The 27,184-nt window shown below is 56.2% G+C and overlaps 11 protein-coding genes across 11 annotated transcripts; 6 read left to right on the plus strand and 5 right to left on the minus strand.

Annotated features, from left to right (window-relative positions):
* Positions 1–116: 116 nt before the first annotated feature.
* On the plus strand, positions 117–2,484 carry SODALDRAFT_332468 (cytochrome P450). The gene is made up of 2 exons (XM_028611720.1): positions 117–1,021; positions 1,106–2,484. Exons 1-2 carry the CDS (start codon positions 576–578, stop codon positions 2,166–2,168), a joined length of 1,509 nt encoding a protein of 502 aa, XP_028466837.1. The 5' UTR covers positions 117–575; the 3' UTR covers positions 2,169–2,484.
* Positions 2,358–5,957, minus strand: SODALDRAFT_358876 (hypothetical protein; the record flags this gene model as incomplete). The annotated part of the gene is made up of 6 exons (XM_028614131.1): positions 2,358–2,487; positions 2,589–4,623; positions 4,683–4,771; positions 4,875–5,006; positions 5,082–5,794; positions 5,895–5,957. 6 exons carry the CDS (start codon positions 5,955–5,957, stop codon positions 2,358–2,360), a joined length of 3,162 nt encoding a protein of 1,053 aa, XP_028466838.1.
* A 322-nt stretch (positions 5,958–6,279) lies between these two features.
* On the plus strand, positions 6,280–7,924 carry SODALDRAFT_332471 (nudix hydrolase). The gene is made up of 2 exons (XM_028611721.1): positions 6,280–6,517; positions 6,610–7,924. The coding sequence occupies exons 1-2, from the start codon at positions 6,465–6,467 to the stop codon at positions 7,529–7,531; spliced, it is 975 nt and encodes a 324-aa protein (XP_028466839.1). The 5' UTR covers positions 6,280–6,464; the 3' UTR covers positions 7,532–7,924.
* Positions 7,925–8,963: 1,039 nt separating this feature from the next.
* On the plus strand, positions 8,964–9,794 carry SODALDRAFT_254741 (hypothetical protein; the record flags this gene model as incomplete). The annotated part of the gene is made up of 1 exon (XM_028607434.1): positions 8,964–9,794. A coding segment is annotated over one exon (831 nt), but the record flags the coding sequence as incomplete, so codon positions are not given.
* Positions 9,795–12,051: 2,257 nt separating this feature from the next.
* Positions 12,052–13,951, plus strand: SODALDRAFT_310265 (SEP-domain-containing protein). The gene is made up of 3 exons (XM_028609132.1): positions 12,052–12,373; positions 12,430–12,857; positions 12,943–13,951. The coding sequence occupies exons 1-3, from the start codon at positions 12,278–12,280 to the stop codon at positions 13,718–13,720; spliced, it is 1,302 nt and encodes a 433-aa protein (XP_028466841.1). The 5' UTR covers positions 12,052–12,277; the 3' UTR covers positions 13,721–13,951.
* SODALDRAFT_350292 (hypothetical protein) lies at positions 13,773–15,819 on the minus strand. The gene is made up of 2 exons (XM_028613469.1): positions 15,417–15,819; positions 13,773–15,288 (listed from the first exon to the last, which is right to left on the minus strand). The coding sequence occupies exons 1-2, from the start codon at positions 15,593–15,595 to the stop codon at positions 14,241–14,243; spliced, it is 1,227 nt and encodes a 408-aa protein (XP_028466842.1). The 5' UTR covers positions 15,596–15,819; the 3' UTR covers positions 13,773–14,240.
* Positions 15,820–16,242: 423 nt separating this feature from the next.
* On the plus strand, positions 16,243–16,685 carry SODALDRAFT_350293 (TOM13-domain-containing protein; the record flags this gene model as incomplete). Its single annotated transcript, XM_028613470.1, has 2 exons — positions 16,243–16,509; positions 16,575–16,685. 2 exons carry the CDS (start codon positions 16,243–16,245, stop codon positions 16,683–16,685), a joined length of 378 nt encoding a protein of 125 aa, XP_028466843.1.
* Positions 16,686–17,389: 704 nt separating this feature from the next.
* SODALDRAFT_350294 (hypothetical protein) lies at positions 17,390–19,167 on the plus strand (the record flags this gene model as incomplete). The annotated part of the gene is made up of 3 exons (XM_028613471.1): positions 17,390–17,489; positions 17,528–18,489; positions 18,652–19,167. The coding sequence occupies 3 exons, from the start codon at positions 17,390–17,392 to the stop codon at positions 19,165–19,167; spliced, it is 1,578 nt and encodes a 525-aa protein (XP_028466844.1).
* A 551-nt stretch (positions 19,168–19,718) lies between these two features.
* SODALDRAFT_151064 (DUF1688-domain-containing protein) lies at positions 19,719–22,064 on the minus strand. Its single transcript, XM_028606859.1, has 4 exons — positions 21,553–22,064; positions 21,084–21,359; positions 20,759–20,975; positions 19,719–20,643 (listed from the first exon to the last, which is right to left on the minus strand). The coding sequence occupies exons 1-4, from the start codon at positions 21,913–21,915 to the stop codon at positions 19,898–19,900; spliced, it is 1,602 nt and encodes a 533-aa protein (XP_028466845.1). The 5' UTR covers positions 21,916–22,064; the 3' UTR covers positions 19,719–19,897.
* Positions 22,065–23,868: 1,804 nt separating this feature from the next.
* Positions 23,869–24,438, minus strand: SODALDRAFT_151169 (hypothetical protein). Its single transcript, XM_028606860.1, has one exon. The coding sequence runs from the start codon at positions 24,277–24,279 to the stop codon at positions 23,905–23,907; it is 375 nt and encodes a 124-aa protein (XP_028466846.1). The 5' UTR covers positions 24,280–24,438; the 3' UTR covers positions 23,869–23,904.
* Positions 24,439–25,882: 1,444 nt separating this feature from the next.
* SODALDRAFT_332479 (ribose-5-phosphate isomerase B) lies at positions 25,883–26,955 on the minus strand. The gene is made up of 2 exons (XM_028611722.1): positions 26,537–26,955; positions 25,883–26,337 (listed from the first exon to the last, which is right to left on the minus strand). Exons 1-2 carry the CDS (start codon positions 26,573–26,575, stop codon positions 25,912–25,914), a joined length of 465 nt encoding a protein of 154 aa, XP_028466847.1. The 5' UTR covers positions 26,576–26,955; the 3' UTR covers positions 25,883–25,911.
* Between the last annotated feature and the right edge of the window lie 229 nt (positions 26,956–27,184).

Below are 27,184 nucleotides of genomic sequence, written 5' to 3' on the forward strand. Positions count from 1 at the left end.
CCCCGTCCCCACAATTCCCCATCTGTCCACCGGCTCCGTCCCCGGCTCAGCCCTAAAGCCCCTATTACCGGACAAGTCTAGCGTCTTACCTACAACCCAACCCGACCACTCCACACTCTTCGGCATTTTTCTACCTGGCCCACGTTATAAGGCTGGCCTTATCCTATCCAAAGCATCATGGGTGGTCCCATTATCATTTGTGATGTGACGCGACGCGACGCGACTTCTGTTTAAAGTCCCGACTTCTGGCTCTTCTCTTCCCGCCTATTGTCCTCATCCATCGCACTCGCCCACGCCAAATTCCTGCCTCGCACAACCTGCTGCAGCCGCCAACATGGCCATGCTGCCACTTCCCCAGGCCATTGGCCTCCTTCTGGTTACCGCGGTGGCCTACTTCTTCTATCGCATGTACCAAGTTCGCTCAAGTATCCGCTCCTTGCCTGAGAAATATGGCATAGTACGTTTCCGTCCAACCACCACGGCACGGCACAGCGAGACGAAAACCTAACACCCGCCAGGAGCTTCTCCCAGGCCACTCCTTCTTCTGGGGCCACTTGATAACCGTCGGCAAAGTCATGGCCAATTACCCCCCCGACGTCACCGGCCAGTTCACCCCCTTCGCCCTGTTCCGCGCGTACCCGCACCTGGCCTCCGCGGGCGCCTTCTACATGGACGTCTGGCCCCTCAACGCCCCGCTCCTCGTCGTCTTCGACCCGGCCATGATGGCCCAGTTCTCCCAGGACACGCCGCGCCCCAAGCACGACCTGGTCAAGCGGGAGTTCCGCCCCTTCTCCCAGAACCTCGACCTCGTCACCTCCGAGGGCCAGACCTGGCGCACCTGGCGCGCCGCCTTCAACCCGGGCTTCTCGGCCCAGAACATCATGGCCCACATTCCCGTTTTCATGGAGGAGGTTCTCGTCTTTAAGGCGTATCTGGGCCGCGTCGCCGCCACGGGCGAGACCATCCGGATGGAATCGCAGCTCATGAAGGCCACTTGCGACATTATTTGCCGCGCTGTCCTGTGAGTCTCTTTTCTTCATCCCCTCCCTTCTTTTGCCCTCCCCTTCCATACCGACCGGACTGTCAACTGATTTATTGCGTGCAGTGGAGTGCGTATGCATATCCAGACGAAACCGAGCCCCCTCTACGATTCCCTCAAAAGCTGCATCGCCCTCCTCATAGGAGACAGCAGCCCACGCATGTGGCCGCGCATCTTCAACCCGCTCCGCCCCTTTCTCATCTGGAACCACAACCGCATCATGCGCCGGGAGCTGCTGCCCCTCCTCGAAGCCCAGCTGAAAGAACACGACGAATCCGAAGTGCACGGCGGCACATCAACAAGTTCGTCAACAACCGGCCTGAAAACCATCGCCAACCTCAGCATCCGCGCCTACCGAAACGAGAGGGTCAACTTGGACAAGGGAAACAAGGAAAAAGCCGCCCGGGAATTCCTCGAGGTCGCCGTCGAGCACCTCAAGATGTTCCTCTTCGCCGGCCACGACACCACCGCCTCCGTGCTCTCCTACGCCTACTACTTCCTGCACAGGAACCCGTCCCACCTCGCCAAGGTGCGCGCGGAGCACGACGCCGTCTTCGGCCCCGACCCCTCCCGCGCCGCCGCCCAGCTCGCCGCCAAACCCACCCTCCTGAACCAGCTCCCCTACACCACCGCCGTGCTCAAGGAGGTCCTCCGCCTCTCCCCGCCCGTCGGCTCCGTCCGCGAGGGCGGCCCCGACTTCTTCCTCACCCACCCCGAATCCGGCACCCGCTTCCCCACCGACGGCGTCATCCTCTTCGCCTGCAGCTTCCTCTCCCACCGCCACCCGGGCATCTGGGCCGAGCCGGACAAGTTCGTCCCGGAGCGCTGGCTCACGCCCGACCCGGAGCAGAGGGAGAAGGAGGCCCGGCTGCGGAAGAACGCCTGGCGGCCTTTCGAACTCGGCCCGCGCGCTTGCATCGGACAGGAACTCGCGCTGACGGAGCTGCGGCTCCTCTTGGTCCTCACTGTCCGGGAGTTCGACGTTGTGCCCGACTTCCCCGAGGATGCGCCCACCGTGTTCGGCGAGGTGGGGTATCAGGCTGATTTGCCCGGCGAGCTGACGGCGCACATGAAGGGGGGGTTCCCTGCGAAGATTGTGCGGCGCCAGCATGTTGCCAGTACTGCGTGAGGGACCTGCGGTGTAACTGAAGAGATGATGAGCATCACGGACGGAAGGACTAAAATGTCGTTTTCGAACACAAATGATATTTTGGAACGTAAAAGATGATTCAATCGGTATTTCTTGCATCTTATATTCGAAATAAAATCGAGCCGATAACCAGTTCCAGCCCCATGGGCCATGGACCGGTTAGTCTCTTCAGGCACCCCGGACCCTATTGTAGAAGATCTCCAGAGCCTCATCAATCAGAATCTTGACCCTCTTCGCATCGAGCTTCTCGACCCGGTTGAAGTTGTATAACCCGTTTGTCTCTTGTTCAATGTCGGTTCTGTGGGGGTAATCTGTTAGCTCGGACGACCTGGGGAGAAGGGGGGGAAAAAAGGGAAAAAAGGAAAAGAGAAAAGAGAGGGGGAAGCACAATGAACCTACAGCTGAGTATAGACAAAAGCACAGCAATGGCCACCGGCAACAACCCCCTTAACCAGCTTGTCAATCCGCTCCAGCAAATCCTCCGGATCGCTAGCCGTAGTATACCCCCAGTCACGAGTGTCCTGTGAAGCAGGGACGATATTGACGCCGCCAAACTCGGTGCACATGATGGGCGCGCCAGGGCGGTGCGCGGTGCCGGGGTCGCCGGCCACAGGCGCCACGAAGAGGTCCCGCCCCGCCTTGAGGCCGAGGATCGCGTCGAGGCTCGCGCACGTCTTCTCGAGTTCCGGGCCGTCGGCGTAGTCGTGGAAGGTCGAGAGGTCGGTCAGGACGTGTTCCCAGCCGCAATTGTCGTTGATGCTCCGCGTGGGGTCGAGGGTCTTGGTGGCGTAGTAGAGGGACCGGATGTGGTTGCGCTGGTCGACGTCGTCCTTCAGCGAAGGGTACCCCCAGCTCTCGTTGACCGGGGTCCAGGTGACGACGGAGGGACGGTTGATGGCCAGCTTGACCGACTCGATCCATTCCTGGTCGAAGCGCTCGACGTACTCGCTGCTGAATTGGTACGAGTTGGCCATCTCGGCCCAGACGAGGTAGCCGAGCTTGTCGGCCCAGTAGTAGAAGGCCGGGTCCTCTACTTTTTGGTGTTTCCGGCAGCCGTTGAGCCCCATGCGCTTGGCCAGCTGGATGTCTTCCTTGAGGCTATCGGCCGTGGGCGGGGTCATGAAGGTGTCGGGCCAGTATCCCTGGTCAAGACACAAAGCCTGGAAGTAGGGTTTGCCATTGAGACGCCACACGCCGTCCGGGTTGGACCAGTCGATGGAGCGCATGCCGGTGGTCGTCTTGACCTCATCTAGCACGTCTCCTGACGTGGGGTCGATCAGGCGAATGGCTAGGTCGTATAGGGACGGGTGTTCGGGGGACCAGAGAGCGACTCCATCCCGCCAGAAGTCGTCGTTGCCTAGCGGGGTGGAACTGAGCACGTCGGCGGGGAGCTGCTTGCGTTGTTCCTCGGAAAGCCGGAGGTCAAGATCCAAGGTTACAAAGTCGGTCTCCTTGGAGAATTCAGCGGGCGATGACTTGGAGACGACAACACCAGCAAAGGCAGCCTCCACTTCAATGGCGCATTTCCGACCTGCACGACGGCCAACGACGCCAATGGTATTGTGGAGCAGGCCCGAGCCAATGTCGTTGGACCGGATGACCGTGCCACGGCTGCTGTCGGCGATGCGTACGGGAGGGACGACCTCGAGCCAGACGTTCTGCCAGATGCCGCCGGAGGGGGTGTAGAAAATACTCTCGGGCTGGGCGGCCCAATACTGTTTCCCACGAGGTTGGGTCAGATCGTAGGCGGAGTCGTATACACGCAAGGTCAGGCGGTGAGAACCGGTAGCGGCGTTTGCGGAAGCAGAAGGATCGAGCTCATCGGTGATGTCGAGCTCGAAAGGAACGTGACCACCGCGATGTCCGCCGACGTAGCGACCATTGACCCAGACTTTCGCCTCGTAGTCGACGGCGCCGAAACGGACGAGAAGCCGGTGGCCTTTTTTGATCTCATCGGGGCCGCGCGGATCGGCAATGGTGCGCTCGTACCAGAGCACCTCGTGAACGCCGCGGTCGTTGATGCCGGAGGCGGGTGACTGGAAGACAAAGGGGACTATGATTTGGCGCTTCTTGTTGGTCCTGGCGTCTTCCGAGGGGGAGAAGATGTTGTCTTTGAGGAGTTCCTGGGTGCCGGCAGCAATCTTCTGGGTGATGGTCTGGCCCTCGGACGAGCCCTGGAAGCCAACAGATGACGAAGCGGGGCAGTCCTGGGGAAGACCCGTATGCTGCCAGAGCTGGGAGAGGCCGACGTCTGTATCGTCGAAGAGGAAGTCCCAGGGCCCATTGAGAGACAGCCATCGCAGAGCGGAGCGCTCAAAGTCGGGACGAGGATACGGCTGACTGTCGGTGGCCATGGTAGGCGTAAACTGCGGGTGGATGAAACGAATTCTTGGACTCTGAAAGTATTTGTCGTCGTCGACAGATGACGCCCAAACTGAATGAGGACAGGACAGTGGACGTGGCAACTACCTTGGGAGTTGTTCAGGCAGTCACCTGCTCTTTTGTTCTGCTTCGTTTCATCCCCTCCAAAACGAATGCTGATCTCCGTGGTACTCGCCAAACTAAGGTACGGAGTATGGGTACTTGAATGGTGGTGGGTGGTGGGTGGTGAGGGGAAAATGAGGGGTCCGGTCCCTGAACTCCCCACAGTGACATCATAAGAGGACCACTAAAGGAACCACCGACAGCCCGCTAATGCCGCGAAAAGCCAGCAAAGAGGAGGTAGGTAACCACTTGAGACGCTGGAACAACGCCGGGGACAAAATTGCGGGTGCTGCTGGCGGTGTGCTGGCGGTGGGCGATCCAGTCAGCTGCCGTCTGCCTGCATATCAGAGGTACATTCCCGGCTTGAGTCACTCGTACCATCGTAACGGTAGCAAACCCGCCCATCACTGGTCAAGCGCACTGAACACGACGACGTTCTTGACGACGCAATCTTGGCGGTTACTGCCGCATCCCAGCGAGGTTCGGGCCAGTTGGTCATCGCCGTGCCCATGCATGTCTGCAATGATTCGCGCGGCCGCATTACAGGACATTTCAAGCGGTGACGGTGACGCTGACGACGGTGGCGGCGACAAAGACGTGGGCATGGACGTTGGCATCGTCGTCGTTGAAACTGATTCAGCGCTGCTGCTCATCTGGCCTCGGGTGCTGGCATCCGCAAGAACAGATAATCGATCCATCGATGTTTCGCTCGGTGATACCGGCATTGGTATTGGCCCTGCGGAAAGGGAAGAGCTAGTCGTAGGCCGTTGAAGGCACCCGTTGCCATTGTCCGTCTCGGCTGTCGCTCGGCAGCAGGAAGAAGGAGGAGGAGTCCGTGACGCGCTGCCGGGTTGTTGTTGTTGTTGTCCATGCTCGCCATCGTCAAACGACTCCAGGAACGCCTTCACCTCGTTCTCGGACACCCCGCGCTGCGCAAGGAGCATGCGTAGTCTCGCGTTCTCTGCACTGACCGCCCGGGCCGCCTGCTGCATCTGCACCGTCGCCTCGACCCCTCGCCGCTCGTATTCCTCCACCTTCCTCTGCAGGCTCTCCACGAACGCCTTGCGCTGCGCCCGAGATCGTCGCTGGTTATCGCGGACGCGGTTCGGATCGGGGCCTCTCTGTCGAAGCGGCGGCATTGTGTCAGAAAACGGAGCCCTTTGGTTGTGAAGTAGAGACGTATGGGTAGAGGAGACACGGGAAGAAAGGTTTGCGACGCACCCGAAACGCATTGTTCTCCTTCGCGGATGTGTTGGAGTCTTCAACTGCCGTTTTGCCCGCCATGGCAACCATTGCCCTGCGTGGTAGGGTCGGGCCGTGGTCGATTACTTGGTCACATACACGTACAGAATACAGATTGCTGGGGCAATTTGCTGTTCTTATTTCTTTTTTTTTTTTTTTTTTTTCCCCTCTTTCTCTTTCTTGGCCCCACATAGGAAGAAGACATTAGTAATCAAAAGGCATTCAGAACAAGTGATGACAAATCACTTCTGTAGTGTCTTGAACTTCTGACTTCAACTTCTTGGAGATATTTCGGTGAGTCGGTGAGCCAACTCGAGATAACGATGAATTGATTCATGTACTCGGGTTATTCCAACTACCTGAACTTTTCACCCCTCTTATGCATCGCGCCATTTTTGCACCACCTCTCCAACGAGACGTCCTTCGTATCCTGACACCTCCAGATCCATCCCCTATTCCCTATTCCCTATTCATCCCAGATAGGCAACGCATCGACTTCTCGAGATTTTAGGATCCCAGCCCAGGTTGGCAACACGAGCCGAGCCTATCATGGGCTCTCACGGATACAGGCCGTTTCTGGCTCTCATTGATGCCGTTGACAAGTCAGCAAATCCTTTTGACCTCATCACTTTCTGCTCCCAAGTCCCAACGTCACCTCACCCCATCATGCTCACAACTCACAAGCATCTCACAGCGTTCCCCAAAACTTCGATTTCAACCAACTATACAGGCTCCTCCTCCCCGCAGACCCCCGGCCCCACGGCTTCATAATCCCAGCCACCGTATCCCGCCTTCCATGGACCGATAACTTCACCGTCGACCACGCATCCCGCACCGTCCAACTCCGCCCGTCTCCGGATACCGCGAGCGACCCAAGTGCATGGGCGAACGCCGCGTTGCAAGCAGTTGTAGACGCCATCGTTGCCAAGTCGGCCCATGACCCATCCACCTTTCCCTCTGTCCGCGGCTACCACAGCGAACCCTTCCGGGTCATCGGCGCGAACTATCCCCTCAGCATCGAGCGTTTCCCCGCCCCGCTCTTCGGCATCGGCTCCCGCGGCGCCCACATGACCGCCTTCGTCCGGGATCCCGCGATTCCCGCCTCCAACGACCCCCGGAATCTCAAGATCTGGGTCGCCCGCCGCAGTCCCCACATCTTCACCTACCCGGGCCTGCTCGACACCACGGTCGCCGGCGGCGTCAAGGCCTCCGACGAACCTTCCGACTGCATCCTCGCCGAGGCCCACGAGGAGGCGTCCCTCCCTCCCGACCATGTCAGGGAGCACGCTCGCGCCGTCGGCGCGGTCACCTACGTGCAGATGAACGATGCCAAGGGCGCGTTTTACCCCACCGTCCTGTACGTCTACGACATTGAGCTTCCCGGGAACATAGTCCCGACGCCCATGGACGACGAGGTGTCCGAGTTCCTCCTTATGACCGTCGACGAGGTTACAGAGGCCATGCTGAGGAGGGAATTCAAGCCCAACTGCGTGCTTGTCATGCTGGACTTTTTCATTCGGCATGGGATTCTGACCCAGGAGAATTCGCCTGAGTATCTAGACCTCGTGACGAGGTTACGGCGGCGTTTACCTGTTGCCACTGCTCCTGAGCCCTAGTGAACGGACAGCATAGACACGGGCCTTTGTGCTACGTATGGCATGTTGAAGCTGGGCACTGAACGTACGTCTAGATGAGAGACGATGGAGACGAATGACAGAATAGATCCCTCAATTAAGGTATACAGCTCCCTTGGCTGAAAACAGAAATCCTCTTGGGAAATCAGCTTCTTCGGACAAATAGATACAAATGAAATGATGCGGAACTTTTGTCAAAAGGAAGGCTGGTTAAAGTTCAGGTCATCGGACTAAGGTAAGGAACATTTACATTCAGGCACTGGTCTCTCAGAACGAGGATCCCAAACATGGCAAGGAATTAGATGCAGTTAAAGTATACCAGAGCGAGCCAGGCTTACAGCTTGAGGCGAATGAGCCCAATCAGGTCATGAGAACACAGATATGAACTGACACTTCCCGAGTTCTTGATTCCAGGCGTGTATTTACACGAGAGACAAGCGATGACAGCCAGCCTCGGATAGTGACACCTGCTGGTTACGTCGTTCTGTCTTTCTATACCCTTCAATTATTTGGGAAAGTCTAAGACTATAGGCTCAACGAGTCAACCCCCAGGCTCTCGGAGACAATAGCTACTCACTCGGTCTTGCTCCTGTTCGTCTTGGTGCCAATGTTGTTGTGGCCCATTGTGTAAGTTGTTGATTTTCTTATTCACATTGTTGCCGCTAGGTAAGAACATCGGCTCCATCATTTCGGAGAAGAAAACGGAAATTCAAAGCTCGCCCCCTATTCGGCTCTTGTCAGGACTCGGGGCCGAGTGTCCCGATTCCCAGGATTCGACCTCTTCAGACAGACAATACCGTGTATCCTATAGGTGCCTCAGACCCAAGGATGCAGAGTCTATGCAGCAAACCAGCTATTGTACAAGTCATCCGTGACAGGTTCTTACAGTTCAATGTTTGCTTTCTTTGGCAAAGCTACCCTGACTTCCGTTTTGATGAACACAAGCGAGCTCATCTTTTCATAATGACTATTCAAGGATTTGTAGTCTATAAAAGCGCCTGTTGAGTCTTTATACGACCACCATAGTAAATACGAGAAGGCTCCGGACTAGTATTGTCTCCCCCTTACAGTTGCTCTCCGCTTGCCCACCTTCCTACTTGTTAATTTGCTCCATATGTGCCTGCCCTCTGAAAAGAAAGAGGGAGAAAGGTCTCGCTTTTCTTAAGTATCTGAATATTTATTTCGCTTAGATTCGACTTTTCCTCCTTGTCGGTCTACTCAAGCCCATGCTTCTCACCTTTCGCAAAGCATGTTCGTATTGCAACTGCATTGCTCAAGTCATATCCAGCAGCGTGCCTCCGATTCAAGCAGATTCAGGCTACTTCAGGCTACCCTCTTCAACTTGCCAGCCCCAGTTCACTGCTCAACCATCATGAAGCTCAACTATTCCATCCCAGCCGCCCTCTTCATCACCCTCGCGGCGGGCCACATGGCCATGTCTGACCCTCCCCCAATCAGACACCGAAACAACCCAAACATCAGCCCAGACGAGATCGACTTCCAGTACGCCGACCCCATGTCCTCCAGCGGCTCCAACTTCCCCTGCAAAGGCCACCTCAACGCCCTCTCCAGCCCAGCAGGCAACCCCGTCGCAGTCTGGAACGCGGGGGGACAATACTCCCTCACCATCACGGGCGGCGCCCCCCACAGCGGCGGTTCCTGCCAAGCATCCCTCTCCTACGACGGCGGGCGGACATTCAAGGCCATCCACAGCTGGATAGGCGGCTGTCCCGGCCTGGAAGGCGACAGCAACTGGTCCTTCACCGTCCCGCACGACGCGCCGTCGGCCGACAACGTCGTCTTTGCCTGGACGTGGTTCAACAAAGTCGGGAACAGAGAGATGTACATGAACTGTGCTGTGGTGAGCATTGCTGGCGGCCTCGGTACACGGGGTGGAGGACAAGGACTCCTCCCTTCCCGACCGGACATGTTCGTTGCGAACGTCGGTAACGGGTGTACTACCGTCGACTCGCGAGATGTCATGTTTCCGAATCCCGGACCGGATGCGAACATTGCGAGTCCTGATGCCGTACCTCCTATCGGTCTTGGCTGCGATGTAGGACTCGGAGCCGGGCATGATTCGAGTCACGGGAATCACGAGCTCGAGTGGGATGAGGAGAGTCATGAGAACCAGCAGGTTCCGGGGGGCAACGAATATCAAGACAGGCACAAAGAAGAGACTGGCAATGATGGCGTGGCATGGAAAGGTGGGTATGCGCCTGGAAATGACTGGCCTGTTTGGTATAGCTGTGGTGGAGAGCGGAATTCGAGGACGCATGATATGTCTCTTCTTTGGTCAGTTACCGCTCTGGGAGTTGTCTTCCACCAAAGTTGGTTCGCTTGAAGGGGTAGTGTGCTACAGCATCGAATAATAGCAAGGGCAAGAGTATATAAATCGGGTCATCATGTCATGCGAGACAATTCCCTCTTGAGTTGATCTCAATCTCTGAACCAAAGCCGTTTCTCGCCAAGCAGTCGCGACTCGCCCGTTCAACCATGGTCTCGTACCGGACGTCAGTGCTTGCCAGCGTTCTGGCCTCAGCTGTGGTGGTGTCAAGCCTTCCACAGGGTCATGCCGGGCGAGGTCCCACTCTCTGCTCCCTCAAACCCTCGTACGACTACATCATAGTCGGCGGTGGGACAAGTGGGCTGACGGCACGGTAGCGAACAGGCTGAGTGAAGATCCAACAAGTAATGATGGCTCAGCGCCCCTTCTTGCCACGCTGGAAGAAATCGGGCCTGAACCTTGAAACCCAGAGGCCGTCTTGGTTGTTGAATATGGAGATTTCGCCGATACCATCAATGTTACCGTCCTATTCTTCACCACGTATGACCGGTCCTCTCGCTTGTATGGCATGGTCTCGGTTCCCCAGGCCTATCTAGGGAACCGTACGGCAGATCTTCGAATCGGAAATGTGGTCGGTGGAAGTTCGACCGTTAATGGCATGGCCTGGGACCGTGGTTCTGCTGAAGACTACGACTCCTGGGGCGCTTTGGGTAATCCGGGGTGGGATTGGGACGCCCTCCTCCCATATTTCCGTGAATCTTCCACTTTTGAGCCTCTAGCGGCAGAGTATGTCGACCAGTATGGGTACGAATGGAGTCCCGAGGCTTACGGAGACGGGCCGATACGAGTCGGGTATCCCTCATGGCAATGGACTCCGGCTGGTAAGCATATCTGGAGGGGTTTTTTCCTTTCGCCACTTACTCCGCACTTTTAAGAGCTCAAGCAGTGTATCCGACTGTGAAATTCGCAAAATCTGACTTCATTGCAGAACTCCAAGCTCAAGCATGCGCCGAGGACCTTGACGTCCCAGTCCTTACCGACGGTGCAGGTGGTAATAACGTCGGAATCGCGTGGCACCCTCAGAATTCGGGTGGTCGAAACGCCACTCGATGGTCAGCAGAAACCGCCGACTATAACCCCGTGAGCGATCGAGAGAATTTGCACCTCCTCGTTCGACACTACGGAGCTGCCGTGACATTCGAGGGAAACAAGACGGCAGGCGTCGAAATCGCCAGTCGAGATGGACATGGTTCGAGATTCATCGAGTCCGAGAACGTCGTCTTGGCCGCAGGGACCGTGAATACGCCGCGCATTTTGCAGCTCAGCGGCATCGGTCCTGCAGATCTCCTCGGTGCGCAAGTGCCTCTGGCCCACCTTCCTCCCATTTACGCCGAGAACGAAGCCCTCCTCGAAGGATACCTACGCCAGCGCGAGATCATGCAGTCGCAGTTCACAAGCCCCAGCGTGGGGGTCGTCGAGATCACCTTCGGAGGCTCCGCCGCCGTGCTAGGTGCGCTGCAGAAGCCCTCTCTCGCGAGGGACCATCTTCATCAACAGCACGGATCCCCACCCGTCCATCCCGCCCCTGATCGATTTCAACGCCAACTCTAACCCGCTGGACATGCTCGTGGCCGTGCGTGGCCTTAGCAAGGCGCGCCAGTTCATGGCGGCCGAGAGCGTGGCGCCGCTTCTTCCGGTGGAGATCGTCCCTGGCCTGGGTGTCGAAGACGAGGCCGAGGTTGAGACGGTGCTGCGTGACTGGCTTCTTAGCCCCAGCTCCGATCACCCCGTGGGTACCGCGGCTATGATGCCGCGCGAATGGAGTTGCGCGTGTATGGCGTCGAGAGTCTCTGGGTTGTAGATGCAAGCATCATGCCCATTCTTCCAGCTGCACATACGCAGGCGACCGTATATGCGGTTGCTGAGTATGCAGCTGATCTGATCAAGCGTGTGTAAGGGGAAAAAGAAAAGAAAGAAGAGGAAAAAAGGGCACGTTCCATGCAAGATATTAGTCTGAGAGTCAGTCGCAGTCCGATGAAGGATGGAGTGTTATGTTCTGCCTGCGATGAGTAATCAACTAGCCACCCATTACTCATCGGCTTCTGTCTGTGTGTCGGGGTATGACGTGCCTTATTACGTAAGGTTCAGAAGCTTTGGAAGGTACGAATTTCGGAGCTGCCTGGCTTCTAGGAGGTAATACTGTACCTTTGACATTCTTCCACGCGGGGGCACTTGTACTGCGGACTGCTGGCCACTTTACTCCGTACCTCCCTTCCAGCCTGTTCTTCATCGCCTACCGCCAACTGTTCAACCTCCCACCCGTCCTACTTCACGCTGCAGCTTGTTATCAACCCTTTCTCCCGATCCCCATTCGAGCCACTGAACATTCCGCGTGCCCGTCCTCGCCAACCCCCCTCAACGTCAAACCGTACGCTTGCATCATGTCTGGCCAAGGCCAGCAACTTGGGTCCGAGGATGCGGAGCGTGCCCAGACTCTCGCCCACTTCCAACAGCTTACTGGGTTAGAAGAGGACAGAGTAAGGCACCGGTCACCCCTTTCTTTTCCATTCCCCTGCGTCGCTAACCTTCCCAGTGTGTCGAATACCTCGAACCTGCCAATTGGGACATTGGCCGTGCGGCCCAGGCCTTCTATCTCGACGAAGAACAGCTGTCCGAATCGAGACCAGATGCCAGTGCCACTGAAGAATATACCGGGCCACGTACCCTCGATGGTCGCCCCGCTCCGGAAGCCCTGCGTAACCCCAGATCCTCCTCGTCTCGAGCCGCCGCTCCCCAGAAGAAGAAGGGCCTGGCAACCCTAAGTTCCCTCGCCTCTTCAAGCAACGTACCGGGTGACGATGATGATGACGACGACGACGATATGGGTGATAATGACGACGGCCGCAATCCCCGCGACTTGTTTGCCGGTGGCGAGAAGTCGGGCTTAGCCGTGCAAGATCCCACGCAGGAAGGATCTGGTGCGAAGAAGATCCTAAAGGATATATTGGCCAAGGCCAGGGCGTACGAGACCTCTTCCCCTTTAATACCCCGCCGCCGACATTGAAAGACTGGAGACTTGGTACAGATTTGCTCACATCTTCTGCAGGAACGAAGGTCGTCCCGGTGCCGACTCCCCCGCCGGCCCCTCTAGCTCGTCCTTCTTCCGTGGCTCCGGCCAGACCCTGGGAGGCGACGGCGTCGAAAGCCGTGTCATTCCGGACCCCTCCAGCGCCACCCCTGGTCGGCCGTCTGCTGGCAACGAGGACGTCCAGGAACGTGTCCTCCACCTCTGGCACGACGGCTTCAGCATCGACGACGGCGAGCTGCGCCGCTTCGACGATCCCAACAACGCCAATGACCTAAACGCCATCCGATCCGGCCGCGCCCCTCTCCAGTTGCTGAACGTTCGGCCCGACCAGCCCGTGGATGTTAAGCTCCAGCAACACGACGAGAACTACCAGCCGCAGCCCAAGGCCTACAAGCCCTTTGGCGGGACCGGCCACCGACTTGGGAGCGAAGTCCCGGGCGACGGTAGCAGCTCTTCGTCTCCTGCACCGCCGCCTGTCTCGTCCACTGCTCCTGCTGCCCCCTCCGCTTCGACGGGCACATCCGCTGCCCCGACGACGTCGGTGGACGAATCGCAACCCACGTTGACTCTCCGCATTCAGCTGCCCGACGGGACCCGACTGCCTGCCCGCTTCAACACGACGCACACACTGGACGATGTCTACGGATTTGTCGAGCGTGCGTCGACTTCGGTCCGCTCGCGCCCTTGGGTCCTTGCGACCACTTTTCCCAACAAGGACCATACGGACCGCAGCCTCGTCCTCGGCGATATTCCCGAGTTCAAGAGGGGCGGCACCGCTGTCGTCAAGTGGGCTTGAGTAGACGGGCGTTGAGGGTAGTACGAGGTCACAGCACCGGGGGGGAGATAATGACATGGTCGGAAAGGCGTTCTGATACTATGAAAGTGATCTATCTGGTTGGTCTGGATCCGGGTTGCGCAGCCGCGACATCGCCGGTAGAGGTAGGCGGCTTATATAATTTTCCCACCCAAGCAATTCAAGTGGTAGACGCAGCCCAGATGTAATTACATTTGTCGAACTCTTGAACCCGGCCGTAACTGTGACATGAACCGGCATCTCTTCAGCGGCTGTGCTAGTACTTTTGAATTGTAATTTCCTCAAAATGTCTGGCTGACAAACCCAACGCCTTAGATGGTATCTCATGAGCCGTCCTATAACGCCGTCCTAGCACAATCCCATGACGCTCAGACAAGACAAAGTCACAGGCCCATCCCAAGTGCCCATTACCACATACCATTATTGCAGATCAGAAGCAACATCGCCATCTCTCCCTCTCTCTCGCTCTCCATCCGGTTGGTTCTTCGCCCCGTCGCCAAGTCTATCCCCCAACGCCGTGGGCCGGCGCCGCCGTGGTCACCGGTCCATCCAAGAACTTGAAATGCTCGATGGCAATCTGGCAGTTCAGCATAGCGGCGTTAAAGCGCGCCTCGCCAGGCGGGAGGACGACCATGAGGTACGTATTGGTGGTGAACTTGAGGATGAAGAGGTTGAAGCGGGAGCCGGCCTTGTGCTCCATGCGGACGAACTGCTCGGCGTTGCGCGGGGTGCCGGTGAAGCGGCTGATGCTCTGCTTGAAGTGCTTCATGATGTTGGAGATGCGCTCGAGGCGGTCCTCGGTGGGGTTGCGCTGGCCCTCCTCGGAGGTCCAGGACGAGACGGCGAGGAAGGAGGTGCGCTCGAAGAGGAGGAGCTCCTCGGCCTCGATGGCCACGCCCAGGTTGGCGAGGTTGCGCTCGATGGCGGCCAGGTTGGGGACCAGGTCGTGGATGATGCTCGCCCAGGCCTTGTAGAGGGATTGGTCCCATATGGAGGTCGCGAACGGGGTGATCTCGAGAGGGGACGACGGAGTCGACGCAGAGGTGGCGGCGGCGGCGGCGCCCACGCCACTACCGCTACCAGAGCTGCCACTGCCACCGGTCGTTGCCGAGGCGGATAAAGGTTCGAGGAGGACGACCGAGCCGCTGGGGTCGGCAGCGCCGGCGCCTTGGTCGGCGGCAGAGTAGCCGATGCTATTGGCGTACTCCACGGTCTTTTGGCGGACGATGCGCACGCGTTCGTCATAGACGGCTTCGCGGAGGGAGGGGGCCACCAGGTCCATCTTGTGGATGAGGATGTAGATGCGGGCTTGCGGCGAGTACTGGAGGAGGGCAGACAGGATGGAGACGTACGTGGCGAGGTCGCGGTCGACGTCGCGCGACTCAATGTCGAAGACGTAGATGAGGACGCCGACGTTGGAGAAGACGTGAACGCGCTGTTGGGATAGGTAGTTCTCCATGAAGGCTTCTTGGCCGCCGCAGTCCCACAGGTTCAGGGTCAGGTTGCCGAGGAACTTGACGTGGGAGAGGTCGATGTCGATAGTTGCGCCGCTGGTGGAGGAAGGGAGGAGTCAGTACGTTGAGACAAAGGTTCGAGGTCCTGAAGGGTGGAAAAAAAAACCCCCCAGAGAGAGAGGAAGCAAAAGAGAAGGAAGAAAGAAGAGAAATGGTTAACTGACAGTCTGCGCGTGTCTCGGGCGATGTAATTGCTGAAGATGATGCTTCGCATGCTCGACTTGCCTGAGCCGCTCTTGCCCATAAGAAGCACCTTCTTCTTCTTGGGTTTCTTAACCTCGTTCTTGGTCTCAGCCAAGGGCAAGTTGGAGGTCCCATCGCCATAGCTCCCGGCGTCGGCCATGGTTGATCCAGAAAGGCTGCTGCTTCTTAATGCCTTGCCGGATCAAAGCATTTGGCGAGAGGTCGCGTTCTGAGCTTCGATGTGTGTGGGTTGATAATGCCACCAGCTGTTCGTATTCACCAATTGAGACAACAATTATATAAATTCTACCTCCACAGGAAGTGTATATCTTCAATGGGCCAGTGGGAGGGAGGGTGAAGGTTAATAGTACGTTCCCAAGGACGTGATACGAAAATGGGAAGAGACCCGATAATCGTGAAGATCCCCGCAAGCCTTCATACCTACCTACCTAGGTACTAAGGTACGTAAGGTAAGGTAGTACAGAGTACAGCTCAAGCAGCTGATGGTGGTGAATTACGTAAGTGGTGAACTGGGGTGGGAACGAGTTTATGTAATAGAATAAGCTTGGGTCCAGGACCGTACCGTAGCATCACTGCCAAGCCCCTGTGACGAGAAAGCGCTTGGAGCTTCTCCCCCGTCCCGTTCCCAGTTCTCTTCAGCGTCGGTAGTTCGGAGCCTCGGTGACATAACCTCCCATATCCTTTCGCATCGTCGCTCAACCCCAAACCCGCTCAAGTCCACAATCGTCATTGCCAACCCAAACCGACGGTACCCGCCCTCACCTACCTTCCTCGACGCCCGCGCAAATGGCATCTAACGATTCCCTCAACCCCCTCGCCGAGTCGGGGGTTACCGTCCGCTCCGACAGCGAACAGTACTCGCAAGGCGAAGACATCTCGCCCTCGCCCGACACCTCCTCTCCCGTCATCCTCTACAAACCGCCCACGGTGTGGTCCCTGCTACGGGGTGCTGCCATCAACTTGCTACTCCCTTTTATCAACGGAATGATGTTGGGGTTCGGCGAACTGTTTGCCCATGAGGCCGCCTTTCGGTTAGGATGGGGAGGGACCAAGGTATGATATTCCAAAGACTGCGTGCGCAAGAGGAACAGGTACTAATTACTCTCCTTTTTCTTAAGGTATTCCCTACCTCTCGCAGGAGAGCTCACCCCATCGGCCCGGGCATCGAGGTGCGGGAGAAGAGCCCACGGTCGCGGACGACCTTGAGTGACCTTACAAGTCTGGAATGACTAGGTGGATGGGAATGAACTGTGCTATGATCCCTCCTGACAGGGGAAGAAAGAAAACGCTAGGCATGAATGACTGTTGGCTGGCTTCATGCGTGCCCCGTCCAAGTCTTCTCCGATCCCATTACCATAGCCACCAAACTTCGGAAACCTTAAGGAGATTGTGGTCTGGAGAGAAACTGTGGCAAACCTTGTTTGAAGAAAAGTCCTATCAAGTCAGCGGTCTATAAACCCGGAGATGGTTTATTTTGGACGAGCAGAACGTCGTGAATGGGAATGGCTGGCTATTGTGACACCAACCTGGATGGCTATATACCCGAGCCGGGACCATCCCGAGGGGCAGAACGGATCTTATTAAGGAAACGCAATAATTAGTGTAAAGACGACACATATAAATTCTGGTTATTTCCATGTATTTATATGTCCGTGCTCGGTGGTGTTACGCTACCTATTATTTCATGCAGACGCAACAGGTTGGAAATAAGCGTAAGGTAGTTTACTGAGTACCTTAGTCATCGGGTGACTAATAGCGTCTCCCGGATGGCCCCAGCTGTTCACAGATGATCCACTGAGGCCGAACTTCTCCCGGCGCGTCACGCCAAAAAGAAAGAAAAAAACTGGAAAAGACATCGCGACTCGGGCCGACGAGGTCACCTTCCTGTGCTTCCCCTGCATCCGTCCCTGCAACCGTTTCTTCCGCATCGACCATGTTGCCCAGCAGAGGAACCCTTCGCTCCCTCTCCGCTGGGAGGGCTGCCCTACAAAGCCAATTGGTGAAAGCTCCCGTCCGAGATTTCCCGCCTCAGGGTACGGTACCGACAAGTTGAATTACTGACCGTTGTGAGGACAGACCGCTAGGGCATACGGACATGGGCGACGATTTGGAACCTCGTCGCGGGGAATCTCTGCTTCCACTTTCGGGAAGAGCCTAGCAGGAACTAAGCTGCCAGGAGTATCGGGCTCTGCCAACGCCCTATTCATCGGCACTGCGCTGTCTTCAAGGCGAGGCTTCTCCCTATGGACCCGTTCTCCCAAGTCCGAACCGGCAACACCAGAACCCTCCGCGTCGACAGCCCCCGTAACGCCCCAAACGCCCGATACCAACGCCTCCGCCTCTGCCTCCGCCTCCGTATCCTCCTCCCCATCCTCCTCCCCCTCTCCGACGTCCAATCCCACCGCAGAGTCCACACCAGCGGCTCCCGTCGAGTCGACCACCCCCCCATCTCCCGTCGAGACCCCAGATCTGGACGTCCTATCCAACACCTCCCTCCTCGACATCCCCGAACGCATCGGCTACCTAAAGGAGCTAGGCCTCGACTACGGCTGGGGCCCCACGTCCATGATGCAATGGATCCTCGAACACGTCCACATTTACACCGGCCTCCCATGGTGGGGCAGCATCCTCACCACGTCGGTCCTGGTCCGCATAGCCCTATTCAAGCCCACCCTCACGGCGCAGCAGGCCACGGCCAAGCTGCAGGCCGTCAGCTCCACGCCGGAATATAAGGCCGCGAAGGACCGCATGACGGCCGCCGCCGCCGCGGGCAACACGACCGAGATGATGGAGGCACGCCAGGTGGTCACCCTCCTCAACAAGCGCGGCGGGGTCAACGTTTTCGCCTCGCTCTGGAGCTTCCTGCAGATTCCCGTCGGGTACGGCGCCTTCCGCATCCTCAACGGCATGGGCAAGCTCCCCGTCCCCGGGTTCGAGGACGGTGGTTTCCTCTGGTTCACTGACCTTGGCGTTTCGGACCCGTTCTTCATTCTGCCGCTGGGCACATCGTTGATGATGCTTGCCACGCTTAGGGTACGATTCCCCCCTCGCCCCCCCGGCGTCCTTTACTTTCCCCTTTTCTTTGTATTATTTAACTTCCTTTTCTGTCCAACTTTTACGTCAACCGAACAATACAAAAGAAAAAACAACGGCAAAACAAACAAACAAATACTGACATGCACCTCTCCCAATTAGGCCGGAAGCAAATTCGCCCCTCCCCAAACACAAGCCCAAATGAAGCTAATGGCCTTCATCCTGGTCCCCATGAGCGCCGTCCTGACGAGCTGGCTCCCCGCCGCCGTGCAATGGTACTTCCTCACCACCACCACGCTCGGCTACGGCCAAAACGTCATATTCCAGAACCCCGCCTTCCGCCGCCTGGCCGGCCTCCCGCCACTCGTCCTGAACCGTGGCGCCGTCCACGGCAACCCGTTTGCGACCTCGGCCACGGCTATCCCGACGACTGCCACGACTGCCACGACTGCCACGACGACGGCTGCCGCGGAGCCGCAGTCGAAGGAGGGCGGCAACGTCCTGAAGGATGCGCTCGCCCAGGTGCGCCAGACGGTCCATGCGGCCAAGGGCCGGTCGGGCAACTATATCGAGGAGGCCAAGAAGGAGCAGGAGAAGAAGAACTTGGAGTCGTGGAACGAGAAGCGGGCCGAGGAGCAGAGGAGGAAGTTTAAGGCTGAGCTCAACCGGAAGCGGTAGGGCTTCGCTGGAAGGGTGGAGGAGCCTCCTTTTTCTCCTTGGGTGTATTGACCGTTCCCGGACAATGGGGATGTGTAGACGGGGTTGATCACTGTATACTACTTCCTATACTACTATGGCGCTGTACCACGTAAATAAATGCAATGGATGGTGTTTTGATAGAGCTTTTACAACTCGCGGTTCATTCGTAAAGGTAGCGTAGCGATGTTCGTGTCGGCTGTTCTTGAAGCTATACTGCAACCTCGACCTTCTTTCTCTCTGTTCCACTTGGTTCTCATCTCCATAAACCCCCAGTCCCATCAGACCTGACCAGTCCGGCTTTTCGTCTTTCCGGTCTTTGTCGTGCGAGTCCGCCGCGGCCATAACTGTCATTTCAGATGACAATTCGAGTCGAACCTCCCACACCTACACCTGCTCGCCGTCCTGGCTCCACTCTTGCCATCATCTTTCCTCGCCTTCATCTACCGTAGAAGAAGAAGAGAAGAAAAAAAATATACCGCAGTCAAAATAGCGGTCCCCTTGCCTGCCACCCCTCCTTTCGACCTGAAAAGGGAGGGAAAAAGAACCGAAAACCGCAGCCCGGCGAGAGAATACAGTCTGAGAAAAATGCTCAATGCTCCTCTGTTGAAACGAAGGAGAACGAAGAAAAGAAGAAGATGAAGTAGGACGGACGGAAAAAGAAGTGAACAATGAAAAAGAAAAAGAAAAGAAAAAAAAGAGCTTGTCCAGTCTAAAATACCGTACCATCGCTATCAATGAGAATAGGCGGCTCCTTTGTATTGGGCCTGCTGACCTCGGCAATCTCCCTCCCGCCCTTCCAGCTACCCGCCTCGAGAAGCTGGGCCAGCGTCAACTCGTTCCCGGCCAACTCGGGGGCGAGGTACTGGTTGACCTCGACGAGGAGCTTGTCGAGCAGACCGACGGTGACGCCGCGCCACTCGACGATGACGTCGTCGGACGGTTCGAACATGGGGGCGACCTCGACGCCGCGGACGCCGGTGCGGTCGTAGTGTGCGGCGTAGTTCTGGAGGCCGCGCTCGGCGTCGGCGGGCTTGAGGGTCAGGACGCCCGTGTCGATGAAGAGGCCGCCGTTGCGGTACTCGGGGAGGCCGGTCAGGAGCTCGGCGCCGGCGAAGTGTACGCGCAGGAGGGACTGCAGGGGCTGCATCAGGCTGTAGCAGAGCCATTGCGAGAGCTTGTGGAAGGGGAGGATGGATTCCCATGGAGCGGTCGTGGAAGGCGGGAAGGGGGATAGGGCGCCGGTTTGGGAGGAGGCAGAGCCTGATGAGGAATGGCGCGACGCGGGTTGCGGCATGGTGGAGCACGGCCAGGCGTCGCCTAACGGGACGCCGTTGATGGCAGTGCGGGAAGGAGGCCAGATGGGCGAGAGGCCGTCCATGAGGACGTGCCATAGGGTGGTGATGGCTACGATGGGCATGGACGATGCCTGGGTCGAGGGATGAGATAGGAGGTAGTCTGATTTTGGTCAGTCATGCCAGATTTCCCAGAGCGGTTTCAAGAGACGAGATCTCCGACAGGACGAAGAAACAACTTCAGATGGGGGGATAAGAAGATTATCGAGGACACATACCAACCATGTGACCTGGCCGTCCCTCTTGACCGAAATACTCCTTCTTGTCGTTGAGAGCATCGGCGAGTCTGACCAGGAGCTGGGTACGGCCTTCGATTCCCGTCATCTCGTTGCCCGGCCGCGACTGCAAGCCAGCGGCGACTTTTTCGGACGTGAGGTTACGAAGACCGTTCTTGTCTACCTGAAACTTGTTGCTGCTATCACCTGAAAAGAGGCCCTAATATCGGAGATCTCATCAGCGACAAGGGACGCCTTTGACCGCTAGTGCCTTATACCCAATTTGCTCGGAACGGGATGGGGACGACCCGCATTGGGAACGACGTACGGATTTGAACATTTCCAGACTGGCAACGGCAATGCCTTCTGACCGACGATAAAGGCGGCCGTTTTCTGCGCTCTTGTAGCTCCATTGCGTGCCAGCACCAGCATCCAGTAGGACGCTGACCAGGAAGAGGTCAATCATACGACGGCATTTTTCCGTGTTGTCGACTTCTTCGGGGAAGGTGGACAGCAAGTGGGCGATACGGTCACGTCCGCCGACGCAGAAATGCTGGTATCGGCCGTGGGGCGGGATAGTGTTAAAAGGGGCATCGTAGTCGCGCTGTGATTCCATTCGGTTGACGGCGTTGTCTCCGAGTCAGCCAACCATTTTATTGGTCTTTTTGGGTCCTGTTGAAAGACGAGGTAGGGAGATGTTGGGCAACGACGGGGGCGAGGGATCAAGGATCGAAAGGAGAAAAAGAGGAACGAATGGAACGAATGGAACGAATGTAGTATAAAAAGGCAGTATATACCTTGATGATACCAGAAACGAAGCTCACGACATCGGGAAACTTGGTCAGGTCGACGTCAAAGTGGTTCAACTCGTTGCGCAGCGCCTTGTCGAGTATGATCTTGCTCCTCTCACGAACGGCGCCCAAGCTACGAAGGTAACCGACTGGGTCGAGCTGAGGGTCAGGCGGGCGCGGTAGGTCCATCTTGGTGAGGGAGACGGGAACGGGGGAGAAAGGACCTGGGCCTCCGGTGGTGGTAGAACTGCGGATGGTGGCAGGAGGAGACTTGAGGCTCGAGACACCGGAGTCGATGCTCAGGTCGGAGTGGTTGATGGGTGCTGCCGACACCTTGGGGGGTTTGTCTCTGCGGGAGAAGAGGCCCATATTGTGGAATGACGTCGACAAAAAGAGGAGTTGGGTGAGACAATGGGTGGTTAGTGGTTGGTGCCCAGCTGGCGGGGTTGTTGACTCGGGGGGTGGGCGGCTGGGCGAAGGGGGGCGAAGGGACGAGCTTTCGTTGGTGGTGGTGGGGGTGAAAGTCGGGTATCAACTTGTTGGTCTCGGATTGTCGCGACGATCGACTCGAAGCGAATGCAATAGCAGACGGTCTGATAAAGGAGAGCGTCCCGGGTTGCTGCCGCTGCCGCTGTGCTGCTGCTGCTGCTGCTGCTGCTGCTTATGCTTATGCGGGGTTACTGATAGCACTGCATCCAATTAAAAAGCTGATTAATCCCCGTTCAAAATGATGCTGGGCATGAATTGGACGCCTGATAGATAGGTAGATGACACGGGGAAAGGGAAGAAGGGAAACGAAAGGGTGCCAGTGCATGAAACTCTGGAATCGAAGATGAAGACAAGTCATGTGCAGGACCAAGCTCGGGACGAGAAAGAGGGATAAGGCCATGAGAAAAGAGAAGGAAGAGAAGAAAAAAAGTAGTAATCAAAAATGATGTGAGGAGGGGAGAGAAGGGAGGGGGGGAGAAGCCGTGGGAGCAAACCCCTGGTCTTCTCTGGTCTTCCCAGCTACCCGAGCTTGCGGTCAATCGTCTTCTCGAACCAGGAGAACTTGAGAACTGCAGGGGGCAACGATGAAGAAGGGCGTTCCAGACAGACCAGCACGGTCCATATGGCCTAATCACCCTAGCTAGTGAAAATATAGTTGCGCTAGGCCCCGGGGAACGGGGACGAGAAACGAGGGACGAAGGACAAGGGACGAGGGGCAGGGGTCATGACAAGAGCATGGATGATCAGGGGTTGGAGGGGATAGGCAGGTCGATGGTCGATGGTTCCAGTCGGGAACCCGGTCAGTGCGCCCCCCCCCCACCCAGTTACTAGGACGGTGGGTGGGATACCATTCCCTTTTGTCTTTTTGATCCTGCAGAACGAAACGAGGGGGCAATGTTTAGTCCAGAGGGACCGTAGTAGCATGACAGCATTTCTGGCTGTTGAAGTTCCGTGAGAGACAGGAGACAGAGATAAGAGAAATAATGCCCCGTTGATGTTATGTTGTTTGAAGGTTGTTGATGTGTAAGTTGTAGCGAAGTATAAGGTATTGGTCTTCGCATGGTACCTAGGTATGTACGTACCTTGCAGAACTCGACCGATGCAGTGCTGTCACAGCGGACAGTATCAGTAGGTCTTCCCCAGATACGGAGTACCTCCGGAGGAATACCCAAGGTACCTACCTACCTAGGTACCTAGGCTGTGGACTTGTTGTCGTTTGTGTCCCGTTGCGTGGGATGTCGGGTCGGTGTATACTATATATCGGGTATCTCCCGGGGTTTGTCGGGTCGTTCGGCGTTCATCTTTGAAAGTACAAAAGAAACGAAGAGCAAGTGGAAGGACTCTGGGTCTTTTTGGTTTTTCGTTATCCTCCCTTTTAAATAAGGTACGTACAGTCGCCGGGTTACCTTAATCTGTCGTTGACAAATTCGGTTCCAACGATGGCGTGGATGGGCAATATTTCGCACGGAGTGCAGAGTTGAATGATACATAATGTACTCCTTCAATGCCACGAGGAGACGCCACATCTTCCTCGTCGAGTATGGTCAAATGGTTTGATCTTTCGAATGTTCGAACTAAAGATGTGGCAGTAAACTATGTCCCGAATAGTAACAAGTGGCGCATAGTATATTATAGTATTGAACCAGCGTCGCCAGTCCAATGCGTACTAACGAAAGCAGACAGAATACGGACGGGTTGAACCATGGAGGATCAAGCACGGAGGGAGATCTGGGTGGTCTCATTGATCGCCGGGCGGCGGTGACGGGGTTGACGGGATGTTCCTACGGGAGCAAGCGGAGACGAGAGAAAAGAAAAGAGAAACCGATGAAAAAAAGGTCCGTCGGTAGGTACCTTATTACGTTGTGTACCTTACAAAGTGATGGACGGAGGTGATCTGTACTCCGTACTCCGTACCCCTGATTCGTAAGATAGGTACGAAGTAGGAGGTATACATAGATACTCGAAGCGAGGCGAGGCGGACACCGCTGCAGAGTGGGACGACAAGGACAAGGACAGGGCGATAGGAGGGCGACGAAGTGCCTCAGGGGAAAAGGTCACGCTAAAGAAAAAGAAGAGAAAAAAGACAAAGTGAGTGACAGTATAACGTAGATAGACGATAAATTTGAAGACTCGAAACATGTAGTGGCACATTGAGAAGACATTTCCAAGATGCATTGGGCGAAAAAGGACGCAGGCGTCGCTGGGACTCGATTCCAACGGTTCGTCTTTCGTTCTGTAGCCCATTCATTGTCCGTACAGAGTTACATATGCTTCCTCCGTAAGAAGAAGGTAAGATGTTTTCGCGACACGCGTACCTTTTGATATTGAATCAAGCTAGTACCTTATAGAGGACGGGATGCTGTGTCGTGGCAAAGTAGTGATTAGCTATCCGTGCCCTTAGTGCTGCCCAAGCCCTTCCCATCATCGTCATCGTACGAAGGACGTGATTCTCTTTGAAACCTCCTCGGCAACTCCCCTTTATAGCAAATACCGTCCCGTGTAATATAGTACGACCGCGCATCGAACCCCACTGCTGTTTCCTTAAAAGACCCAGATAGCGAGATGAAACGGCACGCGGAAGTCGACCCGAATAGACGCTTGCAACCGCCGTTGATGGCCTTGACCTTGGCTTTGGGCTTGCCCAAACGAAATAAAGCGGAAAGGAAAGAAAACGAGGGGAGAAGAGGGGAAAAAAGAAAAGAAAAAAGGCACGAAAAAAGGAGTGCGTCCAAGCTACGAAGAAACGACCACCAGGTGACCCACGCTAACCAGCATGGATCTGGATTACTTGCAGACATCGCGGGTCTCCTACCCCCTAGCTCACAGGATCTTGATCAGAGCGGTCGAATCATCTTTCGTTCCGTTATGACAGAATAGGAACTCAAACCAGCATATCATTATCAGAAACACTTCGCTGACGTGTGTCTCTTTTTTTTTTTTTTTTTTTTTTTTTTTTTTTTTTTTTTTTTTTTTTTTGCTCTTTTTTCTCGTTCTCCGTTGTATGTGAACCCGGAAAGGGGAACACTGCGAAAATGGGGAATCATGAGATCAAGGGGGAACAGAAGGGACAGAAGTCGCCCTAAATCATCGAGCGGTGAGTAAGGTATAATATGGTAAACCCCACCCCGAATCTTCAGGACTCGCAAATGACATGAGTTGGAATAGAATAGGAGAAGCAAAAGAGGAAAAGGGAAAGACAAAATGAAAAGAGGAGGAGAAGTGAAGAAAAGCACGAAGAGAAAGAACGTTTATCGATTCGCTCTTTCCGGTTCTCTTCGGGGTTACGTACAGGCAACTGTGGCGCTGGCCCCATGCAAGGCACCAGGAACAATTCGTACCTTATGCAGTCACGACTCGCGACTCACCATTGCACCTTCTTCTCCCAAGTGGTCTACGATTCTCCCTGTTCCCCCGCCTCCCACCCCATTCATCTGCAAAACCATCTGCATCGAAAATTCCTGCCATTCTTCACTAATTATGCCGTACACATTCATATTTTGCGGCTGTGCAACGAACTCTGTATACTGTATGCCCTCTGCGAGCAGAGAAACCGTGGGGCAGTTGAGTGTCCCTCTCCCCTCCCCGCTGATCTGTTGCTTTTTGCGGGGGGGAGGAAGAGGTCGGTCGGGAACCACGTCGGCAGAACGAAAACGAAAAAAAAAAAAAATTTGCTCCCCAGGCGACAATGAAGCTTGTTGATTGAGATGATGGTGCATCCTTGGGAGACGGCACGACGGGACGAAATGCCCCTTTGCCAGCCCAACCATTGGAAAATCCGACACCTAACCCACGCATCCGAGATTCCTCCCTTTTAATGGAATGAAAACCCCAGGCCCAAGTCCCCCCCGGCGGCCGCCGCTTTTATCATCCCCATCCCTATTCCTCCAACGCACAAATGGCATCGACCTTGGCGGCGCTCGCGCTCTGCGGGTCGAACCGGTAACCGACCCATTCCTTGGCAAGCCGGCGGGCGAGCTCCAGGCCGATGACGCGCTCTCCCATGCAGAGCACCTGGGCATTATTGCTGAGCACGGCGCGCTCGACCGAGAAGCTGTCGTGGGCGGTGACGGCGCGGACGCCCTTGACCTTGTTGGCCGCGATGGCCACGCCGAGGCCGGTGCCGCAGATAAGGAGCGCCCTGTCGGCCTTGCCCTCGGCCACGAGCTTGGCCGCCGCGGCCGCCCGGTGCGGGTAGGCCGTCTTGTCGTCCTTGCCGAAGCTGCCCACGTCCTCGATGGACTCGACCCGGGGGTCCTTCTCGAGGTCGGCTTTGATTGTGTCCTTGTAGGTGACGCCGGCGTCCTGGAACGTTTTTCATTGTCAGCCTCAAATATTCGTCCTAGACCATGCCAAGTAGATTGGCATAAGGCTGGGATTCCTTTCCCTTTCCCCTTTCCCCATCGACCGTGAGCATGAAAAAGCGCATAGTACAAGGGTAAGCGAAAGAAAGGGGCGGGATGTGATGGGAAAACATTTCTCAGCCGAGTTCGAGTTCACTCACGTCGCAACCGACAGCTATTCTCAGCTTCGAGTCTGCCATGGCGGGATCTGGATTGTGCAAGCTCGGGTACAAACGACTTCAACGTTGAAGACTGCCAAAGGAATACAAAGTAGATCACAAGAGGGTGAAAAGAATCGCTATTCCAAAGCAGAGAAGAGAAAAGAATGGAGGTGAATGTCAGCCATGAACCCCTCCCTCCTGTCAAACTCGACCCCTCCAAAGCGCAGCGCTCGAATTACCCTCCTTCTATTCTCAGTTTCCGGTTTACTCTGACGTATCCCAAGCTTACAAACATTGGACCTTTGATCGGTGCCTTGCCACCTCCCATCGTCGACATGGGGCAGGTGATTCGTGGGGGTCGGGGTCGGGTTTCTCTTTTAGGAAACCCGAAGACTTTTTCGAGCTGCCGGCGTCCTCCCGACCTTCGATGAGACCAAAGAACACATGACGAAGATTCTCCTCTTACGAGCCTCACCATTGGGCGCCATGACCGGTTAATAAGCTATGGGAGGGGACTTTGGGGGCTCGAACCTGACAAGAGACAGGAGGGGAGGCCAACGAGAGCTCACCAACCGCACCAACCGTAGCCAAGACCCTCCATAATCACCCCGCCAAACAACCCCACTGACGTGGCTCTACACCGTATCG

Source organism: Sodiomyces alkalinus, assembly GCF_003711515.1.
Source record: "Sodiomyces alkalinus F11 unplaced genomic scaffold SODALscaffold_4, whole genome shotgun sequence".
NCBI lineage: Eukaryota > Fungi > Ascomycota > Sordariomycetes > Glomerellales > Plectosphaerellaceae > Sodiomyces > Sodiomyces alkalinus.

Excerpts from the sequence above, each read along its gene's own strand:
- SODALDRAFT_332471 (XM_028611721.1), top strand. The coding sequence starts at position 6,465 with ATGGGCTCTCACGGATACAGGCCGTTTCTGGCTCTCATTGATGCCGTT. Across the intron at positions 6,518-6,609 it reads CTCATTGATGCCGTTGACAA|CGTTCCCCAAAACTTCGATT; the intron begins GTCAGCAAATCC and ends AGCATCTCACAG.
- SODALDRAFT_350292 (XM_028613469.1), bottom strand. The coding sequence starts at position 15,595 with ATGGCCGACGCCGGGAGCTATGGCGATGGGACCTCCAACTTGCCCTTG. Across the intron at positions 15,289-15,416 it reads GCCCGAGACACGCGCAGACT|CGGCGCAACTATCGACATCG; the intron begins GTCAGTTAACCA and ends TTCCTCCACCAG.
- SODALDRAFT_310265 (XM_028609132.1), top strand. The coding sequence starts at position 12,278 with ATGTCTGGCCAAGGCCAGCAACTTGGGTCCGAGGATGCGGAGCGTGCC. Across the intron at positions 12,374-12,429 it reads CTGGGTTAGAAGAGGACAGA|TGTGTCGAATACCTCGAACC; the intron begins GTAAGGCACCGG and ends TAACCTTCCCAG. Across the intron at positions 12,858-12,942 it reads ATATTGGCCAAGGCCAGGGC|GAACGAAGGTCGTCCCGGTG; the intron begins GTACGAGACCTC and ends CATCTTCTGCAG.
- SODALDRAFT_151064 (XM_028606859.1), bottom strand. The coding sequence starts at position 21,915 with ATGGGCCTCTTCTCCCGCAGAGACAAACCCCCCAAGGTGTCGGCAGCA. Across the intron at positions 21,360-21,552 it reads TCGTTTCTGGTATCATCAAG|CGCGACTACGATGCCCCTTT; the intron begins GTATATACTGCC and ends ATGGAATCACAG. Across the intron at positions 20,976-21,083 it reads GTCTGGAAATGTTCAAATCC|GGCCTCTTTTCAGGTGATAG; the intron begins GTACGTCGTTCC and ends CTCCGATATTAG.
- SODALDRAFT_151169 (XM_028606860.1), bottom strand. The coding sequence starts at position 24,279 with ATGGGCTACAGAACGAAAGACGAACCGTTGGAATCGAGTCCCAGCGAC.
- SODALDRAFT_332479 (XM_028611722.1), bottom strand. The coding sequence starts at position 26,575 with ATGGCAGACTCGAAGCTGAGAATAGCTGTCGGTTGCGAC. Across the intron at positions 26,338-26,536 it reads GAATAGCTGTCGGTTGCGAC|GACGCCGGCGTCACCTACAA; the intron begins GTGAGTGAACTC and ends AAAACGTTCCAG.
- SODALDRAFT_332468 (XM_028611720.1), top strand. The coding sequence starts at position 576 with ATGGCCAATTACCCCCCCGACGTCACCGGCCAGTTCACCCCCTTCGCC. Across the intron at positions 1,022-1,105 it reads ATTATTTGCCGCGCTGTCCT|TGGAGTGCGTATGCATATCC; the intron begins GTGAGTCTCTTT and ends TATTGCGTGCAG.